This window comes from Miniopterus natalensis, chromosome 1 (genome assembly GCF_054644295.1).
Source record: "Miniopterus natalensis isolate mMinNat1 chromosome 1, mMinNat1.hap1, whole genome shotgun sequence".
Classification (NCBI taxonomy): domain Eukaryota; kingdom Metazoa; phylum Chordata; class Mammalia; order Chiroptera; family Miniopteridae; genus Miniopterus; species Miniopterus natalensis.
In genome coordinates, this window is record NC_142081.1 from 124130898 (window position 1) to 124142534 (window position 11637).

An 11637-nucleotide genomic window follows, 5' to 3' on the forward strand; every position below is an offset into this window, starting at 1 on the left:
AAAGCTCTACTGCGCAGGTTCCAACACCGGCAGGGGCGGGGCGAGCGGCGGAGGCCACGCTGACGCCAGCGTACGCCGCGAGCGGGACCAGGTAGGGGAGGGGCCCCGGGAGCGGGGCGGGCTCTTAGGTGGAGCGCACAGAAGCGATACGCGCCTGGGGCGGGGAGGCTCCCTCGCGGGCGTGTGGCGCGCGGAGGCGCAGGCCGCGCAGGCGCAGGGGCCTCGGCGCAGGGGCGGTGCTGACCAGGGCTCGGGCCTGGGCTGCGCAGGTGGGGGAGCGAGCGCCAGAGGTGTGGGCCTCGCCCCGACGCGATCCTGGCGGCTCCGGACGCCCCCTCCCATTTCTTTCCCTTTCCCCCGTCTTCTCAGTGTGATTTTCTTGGTGAGTTGTCTGAGGAGAAAGAAAGGGAGGCTGTAGACCCCAGTCCGCTCCATTGCATGCCTTCCCCCCTCGTGCCGTCCCCCTTCTGCCGCGCGGTGGTGGTCACCGCCCGGTCCTCGGCGCTTCCCCGCGGGCTGGCCGGAGCTCGCCACCCACCTGTCGCGCCCGCTTCTCCCCGGGCTCCGCGCCTCGCCGCTTCCCGCCCTGTTTCCCTCTTAATCGGGCCCCACCTCTTAGCGTTTCTCCACGACTGTGTGGACTTTGTTTTTTAAACGAGCAGCCTAAGCCAGAGGAAGCCTTGTATGTGGGCCCTTTAGTTTTTGCCCATTTTTTTTTTTTGGTGTCCCTTTTTGAGAATTGTCTTTGTGTGAGGCGTTTTTTTTCTGTTCTCAACACGTTTGGCCTTCCATAAACCAATTTATACGTGTGACCGCTGAGAGGAACTCATTGAAAAGGTTTTGCCGTCCCAGTCTCTAAAAGACGTTTTGGCATTGTGATTTGGGAAGGAAGGTATACACGGGTCTGAATCAGCCTTACTGTGGCCACTCTGTCCAAGAGAACGAAGATGCTTGAAGAGGGGACAGGGCACCACTTCCGGTCGTCGCACTGCCAGGCTGCTCTGTACAGGAATTAAAACAGTATTGTGGCTTAAGTAACATTTTAGTTCCTACTAAAAAGGCGGTGCTCCTTATCATTTGGAGATCATAGTGAGTTTCATTAGATAAGTCTAAATTTAGTGTTTTCTTAGCCAGTTGGTGAGATGTTAATTTTTATCCCAGGCATTTAAAAAATAATTTTACTTCATGTCAGTGGCACCTTGGGGATGATTCTCTTATTCTTCACATCAAACTTTCTATTTTTCAAAACGTGTGTATATACTACTTTGTTCTTTTTGTTCTCCTTTGAGAATTTTTTGATGTTTTTTTTTTGTTTGTGGATTTTTTTTTTGGCTTAGCGTGCGTAGAGAAAAATCATGTTCTCTATACATGTTAAGATTTTAAGTAAGCACTCATAATGATAATACTATTAGCGAAATGGATAGTCATTGGCCAAAGCTTATAAATTTTCTAATTAGAAGGAACACCTTGGGACAGTTTATGTTAATCAGTTCCTTTAGGCATCAGTAAGGGCAAAGAAAAGCAATTCTCCAGTTAGTAAGCACCAACTGGCCTTAGTTAGTCTTGACTTCCTTGTGTACCTGAATACAGTATTTTCACTGATGCTAATGTATTTATTGTGGTTTTTAAAATTACTAAACAGAATTTAAGATCTCACTATAGTATATTTAGTTTACAGTTACGATGGAAGTTGTTCAATTATTTGGAAAGGAACTTTTTTCTTCTTAGATGCTTGGTCTGTAATTCTTGTTTTTTGAAGGTATGTTTACAAAGAATATATTTTTAATTTCTATAATTCCCTCAAAATGGCAATACTCTTCAAGGAAATGCCTATGTCCAGTATGGCCACAGGAAATTAGTGTTGGTATACCATCAGAGGTCAGGAACTTTTTCTGAAAAGGGCTAGTTAATAAATATTTAGGCCTTTGAAGGCCAGATGGTTTCTGTTGCAACTACTCAACTCTACTATTGTAGCTCATCAGCAGCCAAAGACAGTACTAAACACATGAACAAATGAAAGCAAAGTTGTGTTCCTTTGAATGGGTGGTGGGCCAGATTTGGCCTGTGGGTTGTAGTTGGCACAGACTCTTGATATAAATGGTTGTATATACAAAATAGATTGGGGGTTTTTTTGCTAGAGATTATTTTAATCTACTTAGATGAATAAAATGGGTGTCGGTGGGAATACAGTAAGATAATTGGGAGGGAAATAAATAAAGGAAAATAAACCCTTTATAAAAACATATACTTTAAAATATTTTTCTAAGTTATAAAGTGGAAAAGTGTACTTACAAAAGTCTTGAATAAATACTCAAGACCATTAATAGGCTACCTAACAACAAAAGGAAACAACAGGAAATGCTTAGAGCTTTGACTCTAAGATAAAGGCAATGTTGAGTGGCTGAGTGGCTGAGTGAACTTGTAAGATCCCTATGATTTCAACATGGCATTGGAGTGTGTGGTCCTTTCACTCTCTCCACCTCACAATTTCTATGGAAGTAGGAGTTGTTGAGAGGATTTTTGTTCAGTAGTCAGAAGCAGCAGAGCTTTACCCCCACCCACCATTAGTTTCTGTCCTAGTATATCTTCATTTGTTCTTATTACTTGGGAAACAACTTAATGCTGTAAAAATGCAGTAATTTTTAAGACTTTTTAAAAACCTCAATATCTTTCTTTACAAGATAGTGGACTAGGTTTAGTCATTCACCTGAGAAATTTAAATAGAGATTGCATTAATACTGGATGACAAACAGAAGTTCATTGAACTATAACCATTTCTCATCAGGAAATAATATTTGAAGTGCTGTGTCTTACTTGATTTTAGAGGAGTATACAATAACAAATATTTTAAATGAGTGAAAAATGCTGAATCATTTTGACTAAGTAGGATTTTGACAATTTCCCAGAGGAATTGGAAGCTAGGTAATTTTATGGCCAAGAGATTTGGTCCCCCCCTTTTTTTTTTTAGAATTAGCCACTTATTTATTTAAATTTATTGGGGTGACATTGGTTAATATGATCATATTGGTTTTGGGCGTTGGTTTCTATATTACAAGATCTGTATATTGCACTGTGTGTCCACCACCCAAAGTCAAATCTTCTCCCTTCACCATATATTAGGACTCCCATCATCCGAGATTTGGTCTTTAAGTACTGTTTTTGCTTTCTGACTCCTATGTGATTGACTTTCATTTAATTTGAAATAGTTTTGTACTTTGGCTAAGGAAAAACTGCCCAATCATGACCTTATATTGAAAAACGTTAACGTTTAAATAAATGAAAACTGTCTAATAACATGGTTTTGAATAATAAAGAAAAATGATATACAGATGATCCTCACTTTTCACAGGTTTATATTTGTGAGTTCTGGCTAAAATGTATTTATAACCCCAAATTAATACTTGCAGCACTTTTGCGGTCATTTACGAACATGCACACAGTGGTGAGAATTTGAGTTGCCTAATGTGCATGTTCCATGCTGAAGTCAAAGTCACCCTCTGCCTTCTTGTTTTAGCTTTCATACTGTAGACAAGTGTCCTTTTCACATTCTATTTAGTGCTACATTTTTCACATTTTTGTGCTTCTAGTTCAGGGGTGGGGAATGTCCTTCCCACAGACTATACAGCCTGAGAAATTTGGTCTGGCCCTACCAAGGCAAGTGCAGTTGGGACTCATAATTCAATAAATCTAGGAGCTTTTTGCAGAGCTAATTTTTAAATTGATAATTTTATATGGCCCACAAATTATGCTATAAATATCCAAATGGCCCTTGGCAGAAAAAAGTTTCCCCACTCCTGTTCAAGTTGGTGATTTTGCTGTTTAAAATGGCCCCCAAGAAGCGTGCTGAAGTACTTACTGCCTGGTGTTCCTGAGGCAACAGTGCTGTCATGTGCCTTACAGAGAAAATGTGTGTTAGATTAGCTTCATTCAGTCATGAGTTGAGTGCTGTTGGCTGTGAGTTCATTGGTAATGAATCAACTATATATGTTAAGGAAGATGTCTTGAAACAAAAACACACATAAAACAAGGTTATGTATTGATCAGTTGGCAAAAATGTTGTGACCAGAGGCTCACAGAGACCTAACCCTGTACTTCCCCTAGAAGCAGTGGTTCAATATTCACTAATTCAGTATTCCTGGTGACTAGATAGAACACACCTACCATGAATAACAAAGATTAACTGTATTTCTTAAGTAAAATTCAGTTTCCAGATAAAAGTTACATGCTGTGGGCATTAGTCCATCTTCTGTTGTCATTTGGATTGTTTACAATGGATGTTGAAACCCTAAAATTAGTTTGTGGCTAAATCTTACAAAACAAAATTTAGTATGTAGCTTAAAATAGAATTCATCTTATTTATTTTTCTTTAAAAATGATACTTGTTACATGTTATAACACTTAACAGCATTTTTCTAGAGTCAGGAAGATTTTTATGGTGAAATAATACTGATAGAGAATTAATAAATTGAACTGTCATGATTTTTTTTCTTTCTTTTTTTCTAATCCTCACCTGAGGATATGCCTTTTTTCTGTTGAAGGAAGAGAGAAAGAGAGAAACATTAATGAGTTGCCTCCTATATGCATCCTGTCCAGGGATCAAACTTACAACCTAGGTATGTTCCCTGACTGGAAATTGAACCTGCCACCTTTTGATGTACAGGATTATGCTCCAACCAACAGAGCCACCTGACCAGGGCCATAATTTTCTATTTTAAATTCATATAAAAGGAAAGTATGGTTACAAAAGATAAGGTGAAATTAACACAAATGTTTGTGTTATAGTCTTCTACATTTAATGGAGTTGATATTAAGTATTGTAGCAACCAACATAAAGTGGAAGAAAAGATCAATTGGTTGGAGCATCGTCCCATACACCAAAAGGTTTTGGCTTCCATCCCCCATAGGGGCACATACAGGAGACAACTGATCAATGTTTCTCTCTTACGTCCATGTCTGTCCCCCCCCCCCTCCTCTGTTTCTAAAAATAAAAAACATACCCTTGGGTGGGGATTAAAAAAAAAAGACTTAGTGTCCATAAAAACAAACCAATGGTTATTACTAATACAGACATCAGAAATTATACATTGGGAATTAAAAATAGAAGACATTGTGATTTTATTAGCAAAAGCCTCCTGAATAGGAGGTTAATCAGACTGTTTTATATACAGCCCCTCAAAATTAGCTAGTTTATAGTTTCAGAATTCAGTTTAATAAAAGAAATTGCTGATATTGTTCAAACATACAATTCTCTGGTCCTTGGTTTACTCCAGGGAAAGGATTAGACTGTGTATGTCAAAACAGTTGATTTACAGGTGAGTACCACTGTTTTCTCTGAAGACTTATCAATAAACCAAATCATTAAAAAAAACCAAAAACCTAGCCTTGTGCCCAGATATTCTGATTCAATTTATATGTTTTTATTCCATTGTCATTGAGTGACTATGATTGATGTTACTATATATATGAATATGCTTATGTGCCAGCCACTATGATATATGCTTTGAATTTATTATAAACATTTCAATAGTTAAGAGGTACCTGTGTGTGGCAGATGCTTCATTTGTGCTTTTTACAGTATGTATTATTTCATACAAATCATGTCATGGTTCAGATGGATAAAACAACCTAAAAGAGTAATTCAGACACTCATTTCATAGCTTTAGTCCACTGATTTATTTTCCTCTGATCACTAAACATACAGTTAAATCCTTAAAATTTTAGGTGTCATTGTGGGAGATTTTATATATTTTGCTATATTGTCTTTTATATTGTTTGATGACAGAAATTTCTTCGGTATTGTTTAGTAAAATTCTTTTCTATGATAAGACATGTTGAAAAAAGCAGTATCTTCATATTTTTATAAAAGACTTGGGAAGCTTAAAAAGAGGTCAATTCATTATTTTTCTGCACTTTAAATATTTCAGATGGACATTTTAATAATAGACTATGTGTGGGATTTTGTGATACTGTATGTGGTTATGGTTAACTTGAAATTTTTTCCATTATAGACTCTACTTTTTTGTGAAGATTGACTTTGCCTCAGCAGCAACAAACTCTTCATCTAAGATTGGTACGTGTGTATTGTATGTTTACAAGTCACTGGGAATTAAGCACAGCACATACAAGCTGAAAAGCCAAATAAGGAAATATGTTCCATTTCCTGACAGTTGCAATTAAACTTGTAAATTAAATTCAGTGTTAGCTTAAAATGATTTAAATGGGAATTACAGAACAAAGTTTAAGTAGAATTGATATTCAGAGTAGTAAATGATTGAAAGTTTTCAGAACATATTTAAACGTACCACCTAATATTTAATATGGTTTAGTTGCATTTTGGTTCTACCACAGAACGTGAAAAGCCCCACCCAGCAGTCAAGTTACCTTAGCTTAAATCAGGGGCAGGGAACCTTTTTTCTGCCAACAGCCATTTAGATATTTATAACATCATTTGTGGGCCATACAAAATTATCAACTTAAAAATTATCTATGAAAAAAGCTCCTAGACTTACTGAATTTCGAGCCCCACCTGTGGTTGCCTTGGCAGGGACAGACCAAAGGATTTCGAGGGCTGTATATGGCCTGCGGGCCAGACTTTCCTCACCCCTAATTTAAATGAACGTGGCAGAAGTTATAACTTGCATTTTACATGTGAATAAAATTTTGACTTGTCTGGCCTACATTTGTGTTTTAATGGTGAGTATATTTCAAAAACAGGGATTTGACCAGTATGGGGAATTGCAGTCACTTTGGATTCCAGAATAATTTTTTCCTCTTGTCATTGATAACATTCTTGAGTTTTTTTGCTATCACTTTGGAGTCCGGAATTTGAATTAAGTTTCTCCACTGATGATGTTTATAAGACAGACGCCAAAGTGATGGTCCCATGCAGATAAGTTTATAGATATGTAGCCTTTGACCTTGCTGCTGATAATCACTTTAACTGTTTGCATAATATTATACCTTTCATTTTAGCTTTTTTTGAAGGTCTTCAATATGAAAAATATGTAAGAATGATTCTTAACAGTATGCATAGAAAAGGCACATAGAAAGAAAATATATTTTTGCCCTATAGTTTGGAAAGTTATTTAAGCATTTTATAAGCAAATATTTTATTCTGGTTTCCTGTTGTGAATACTGTATCTAAGAAATTTATGAGTAACATGATAGTCTATCAACATGTTCATATAACTAAAGAGAAATTAAATCTAAAGAGTATTAATCAGCTGTTGTGAATTCTAAGCAAATAATATTCCAGCTTCAAATAACCCTTATTATATGTGTTATAAACCATAAAACAATTTTCAATTTTAATTTTGAAAGAAATACTAATTTGATTTAGTATATATTTTTAAAAGCACCTCTGATAATGGCACTTTCTGAATAAAGTTCCTGTTGCTTAATTGTTACAAATTCTTAAAATTTTGATTACTCAATGTCTTGAGATTTGAAAAGATTTTAAAAAATATAATATGTAATATATGGGAATTTGAGTTCAAATACTTTTTTAAATGTCCCATAAATTTGGAAGATTTTTAAATAGTTTATGTACTGTGGGCATGGTTATATTTACTCCTATCAGGATTTTAAGTCTGTTGAAATTAGTAACCAAATGTCTTTTTTTGTTTTTATGTTTTGAAAAGGGCTAAAGCCAGTTTTTAGGTTGGCTTGGGCAGAAAAGTGAAAAGAGAATGTTCCACTTTAACCGATCTCAGCATCTGAAACAAATAACCCAGAAATGTTTTTCTGTTATACGTGTTAAAATGGATAAACATGCACAGCTATTTCTTTCAAGAACCTTTGCACTTGCAGAATTAAGGAAGTCATGTCACTCAACCCACTCTCTTGTTGGAGACAAAAATATTATCCTGATGGGACCGCCTGGAGCTGGGAAAACAACAGTAGGCAGAATAATAGGGCTGAAACTAGGTTGTTGTGTCATAGATGTGGATGATGATATCCTTGAAAAAACCTGGAATATGAGTGTGTCTGAAAAATTACAGGATGTTGGTAATGAACAATTTTTAGAAGAGGAAGGAAAAGCTGTGTTAAACTTCTCTGCATCTGGAAGTGTGATTTCCCTTACTGGGTCTAATCCAATGCATGATGCTAGCATGTGGCATCTGAAGAAAAATGGAATAATTGTATACCTGGATGTACCTCTAATAGATATAGTTAGTCGACTAAAATTAATGAAAATAGATAGGATTGTAGGTCAGAATTCTGGAACATCTATGATAGATTTACTTAAATTTAGAAGACAGTATTATAAGAAGTGGTACGATACCCGCGTTTTTTGTGAAAGTGGGGCTTCCCCAGAGGAGGTAGCTGACAAAGTGCTTAATGCAGTTAAAAGATACCAAGATGTGGACTCAGAAACATTAATTTCAACAAGACACATTTGGCCTAAAGACTGTGAACAGAAGGTTTCAAGGAAATTCTTTAGCGATGCTGTGACTGAGGGGTTAGCTTCTGATGGTGGACTATTTGTTCCTGAGAAGGAATTTCCAAAATTAAACTGTGGGGAGTGGAAAAGCCTAGTAGGAGCAACCTACATAGAAAGAGCACAAATACTATTAGAAAGGTGTATACATCCTGCTGACATACCTGCTGCCAAATTGGGAGAAATGATTGAAACTGCTTATGGGGAAAACTTTGTCTGCTCAAAAATTGCCCCTGTCAGGCACCTTTCAGGCAACCAGTTCATCCTGGAGTTGTTTTATGGACCAACAGGATCATTTAAAGATTTGTCTTTACAGCTTATGCCTCATCTTTTTGCACACTGTATTCCACCAAGTTGTAATTATATGATACTTGTAGCAACTTCAGGAGACACAGGGAGTGCTGTTTTAAATGGTTTTAGTCTTCTTAATAAGAATGACAAGCAGAGAATAGCTGTGGCCACATTTTTTCCTGAGAACGGAGTAAGTGATTTTCAAAAAGCACAAATAATTGGCAGCCAGAAAGAAAATGGATGGGCAGTGGGTGTCAAGTCAGATTTTGATTTTTGCCAGACAGCTGTAAAAAGAATTTTTCAAGATTCTGATTTTACTGGCTTTCTTACTGTGGAATATGGAACAATCTTAAGTTCAGCTAATTCCATAAACTGGGGCCGACTGCTTCCCCAAGTAGTTTATCATGCTTCTGCATATCTTGATCTTGTTAGCCAAGGATTTATTTCATTTGGAAGCCCAGTGGATGTCTGTATTCCCACAGGAAACTTTGGTAACATTTTAGCTGCAGTGTATGCTAAAATGATGGGAATCCCTATTCGAAAATTTATTTGTGCCTCTAATCAGAACCATGTTTTGACTGATTTTATAAAAACAGGACATTATGATCTAAGGGAAAGAAAACTAGCACAAACTTTTTCACCAGCAATAGATATTGTTAAATCTTCAAACCTGGAACGATATTTACACTTGATGTCTAATAAAGATGGGCAATTAATGACAAAATTATTTAATCAATTAGAAGAGCAGCATCACTTTCAGATAGAGAAGATTCTACTTGAGAAACTTCAGCAGGATTTTATAGCCGACTGGTGCTCTGAAGGAGAGTGCCTAGCAGCTATTCACTCCACCTACAATACTTCAGGGTATATTTTGGATCCACACACTGCTGTTGCAAAAGTGGTTGCCGACAGAATGCAAGACAAAACTTGCCCAGTAATTGTCTCATCTACAGCTCATTACTCAAAGTTTGCACCTGTTATCATGCAGGCTTTAAAGATTCAACAAATCAACCAAACTTCGTCAAGTCAGCTTTATTTATTGAGTTCATACAATGCATTACCTCCACCACATGAGGCTTTATTAGAGAGAACAAAACAGCAAGAGAAGATGGAGTATCAGGTCTGTGCAGCTGATGTGAATGTCCTGAAGAGTCATGTGGAAAAACTAATACAAAATCAATTCATGCAAGTTTCCTGAGTAAAATATTTTTTTCTGTTAATAAGCATGCAATAATAAATCATGAAAGTTGATTTGGAGTAAAATAACATTTTTAAAAATTTAAATATCTACGTCTATATTATCTTTTGGAATTTCAATAGCCTAATCTCTAGGACTGGACTTTGTACCTGCACATGCTCTTTTGGATCCTTACTCTTGAAGTGATGAAAAGGTAGCATAATACATGGCCCCATGTGCTGTTGTGCTGTGCTTTTTACTCATGAGGGATACATCGGTTTTCACTTCCTACCCCCACTTTTAGGTGGACCAAAATGCCTGGTATTCAATTTGACAATTAAAATATTTAAGCTCAGTTGTTTACTACATCTATAACCATTACTACTTCTCTGTTGATGAGAAAAATAATTTGCTGCTCAAATGGCTAATTTGTATGGAGGAAGTAGTAAGCTTACCTACTAAGAGCCAGTGTTTTAACTCCACTGGGAATCTAGTTGGGCTACAAATCATTGTGTATATGTCATACCATCCAAATTAGATAAGAGCTCTGTCCTTCACTTCCCTTTGGATGTTTATAGTTAGAGTGATGTAGCTTGAAAATCAAGACACATGATTTAAATCCAGGATGTAATAATCAACTACTTTGTAGTAGATTCAGAAATAAAATGACATATTTCAAGAGAAAATTTTTCCAAAATTCAGTGTATTTTAATATTTTTAATAGAAGTATGTTTATAGTTATAGGTAGCAGTTCCCTGTATTATTTGGAGTCCATTCCTCTATAACCAGTTGTCTTTCTTTTCAATGAACATTGTCTTTTTTGAGAACTGAAACCACACACAATTGATGCACATATTTACTTTTTCTTTCTTTGTAGTAATAATACATTTTAACCATACGTTAGTGAATTTGCTGAATGTTTTATTTCTGAATTAAAGATTGTCATTGAAAGGACCTGTTAGTGTAATGGACTATTCTCAACCACAAGATGGCATTCCTAACATAATCTGTCTTTGCTGATAACATTTCACCTCATTTTCTGAGAGAACTACCTCCATGAAAAAAACATTAGAAGTTATAAGAAAAAAAATTAATAGTATGAGCATCAATACTTTGTTTAAAATTTTAAAAATGCAAACCAATTATGTGTTAACCTTGGCTCTCTGGCTTAACTTCTAAAAAGTAAGTTCTAAAACCAAAAATTGAAAACCAGAAGCAGTTTTAAGAAAATAATGGAGGTTTCAAAGTTCACTCTTAGTTATTTTATCATTTGTTTTTAAGGATATTTGATTCAGTAGATGACATTTAGGAAATACATCCTGATGTTCACGGTGCGTACAAGAATACACTTCTTCTGAAAGAGGGAGGGACTATTTAATGAAAGAATTTCTGCCCTCAAGAACTGTAGTTAAGGAGACAACACACAAAAATTAAATCATGTACAACACAAAAGAGTTACTGCAAGACAGTCCATTAGTAAGTGAAACATGAGTGATACAGTGAAGTGTAAGATTTAAGGAAAGGATTACCATGGAATAGAAAAGGTTTCAGAGGACATAGAAGATAAGGTGAGTCTTGAAGGATGGGAAGACTTTCTGGGAGAAAAGGAAGAGGAAATGCGTTCTCGGCAGAGACAAGGGAAATAGGTGAGGTGAAATGTCCAAGAAAGCACCTGCATTTATCCGTGGTCAGTCTGTTCTCATATACTTTCACTTTTTCTTAAAACAGT

General features: G+C 36.6%; 1 protein-coding gene across 4 annotated transcripts; it reads left to right on the plus strand.

Annotated features, from left to right (window-relative positions):
- The first annotated feature begins 261 nt into the window (after nucleotides 1-261).
- Nucleotides 262-10594, plus strand: THNSL1 (threonine synthase like 1). 4 transcript variants are annotated; one of them, XM_016224731.2, is made up of 4 exons: nucleotides 262-382; nucleotides 6009-6070; nucleotides 6545-6693; nucleotides 7641-10594. In XM_016224731.2, exon 4 carries the CDS (start codon nucleotides 7689-7691, stop codon nucleotides 9927-9929), a length of 2241 nt encoding a protein of 746 aa, XP_016080217.2. In that variant the 5' UTR covers nucleotides 262-382; nucleotides 6009-6070; nucleotides 6545-6693; nucleotides 7641-7688; the 3' UTR covers nucleotides 9930-10594. The 4 variants fall into 4 exon arrangements, with proteins under 4 accessions (XP_016080217.2, XP_016080214.2, XP_016080216.2 ...); XM_016224728.2 differs by lacking the exon at nucleotides 6545-6693; XM_016224730.2 differs by lacking the exons at nucleotides 262-382; nucleotides 6545-6693 and adding an exon at nucleotides 718-1020.
- The last annotated feature ends 1043 nt before the right edge of the window (nucleotides 10595-11637 follow it).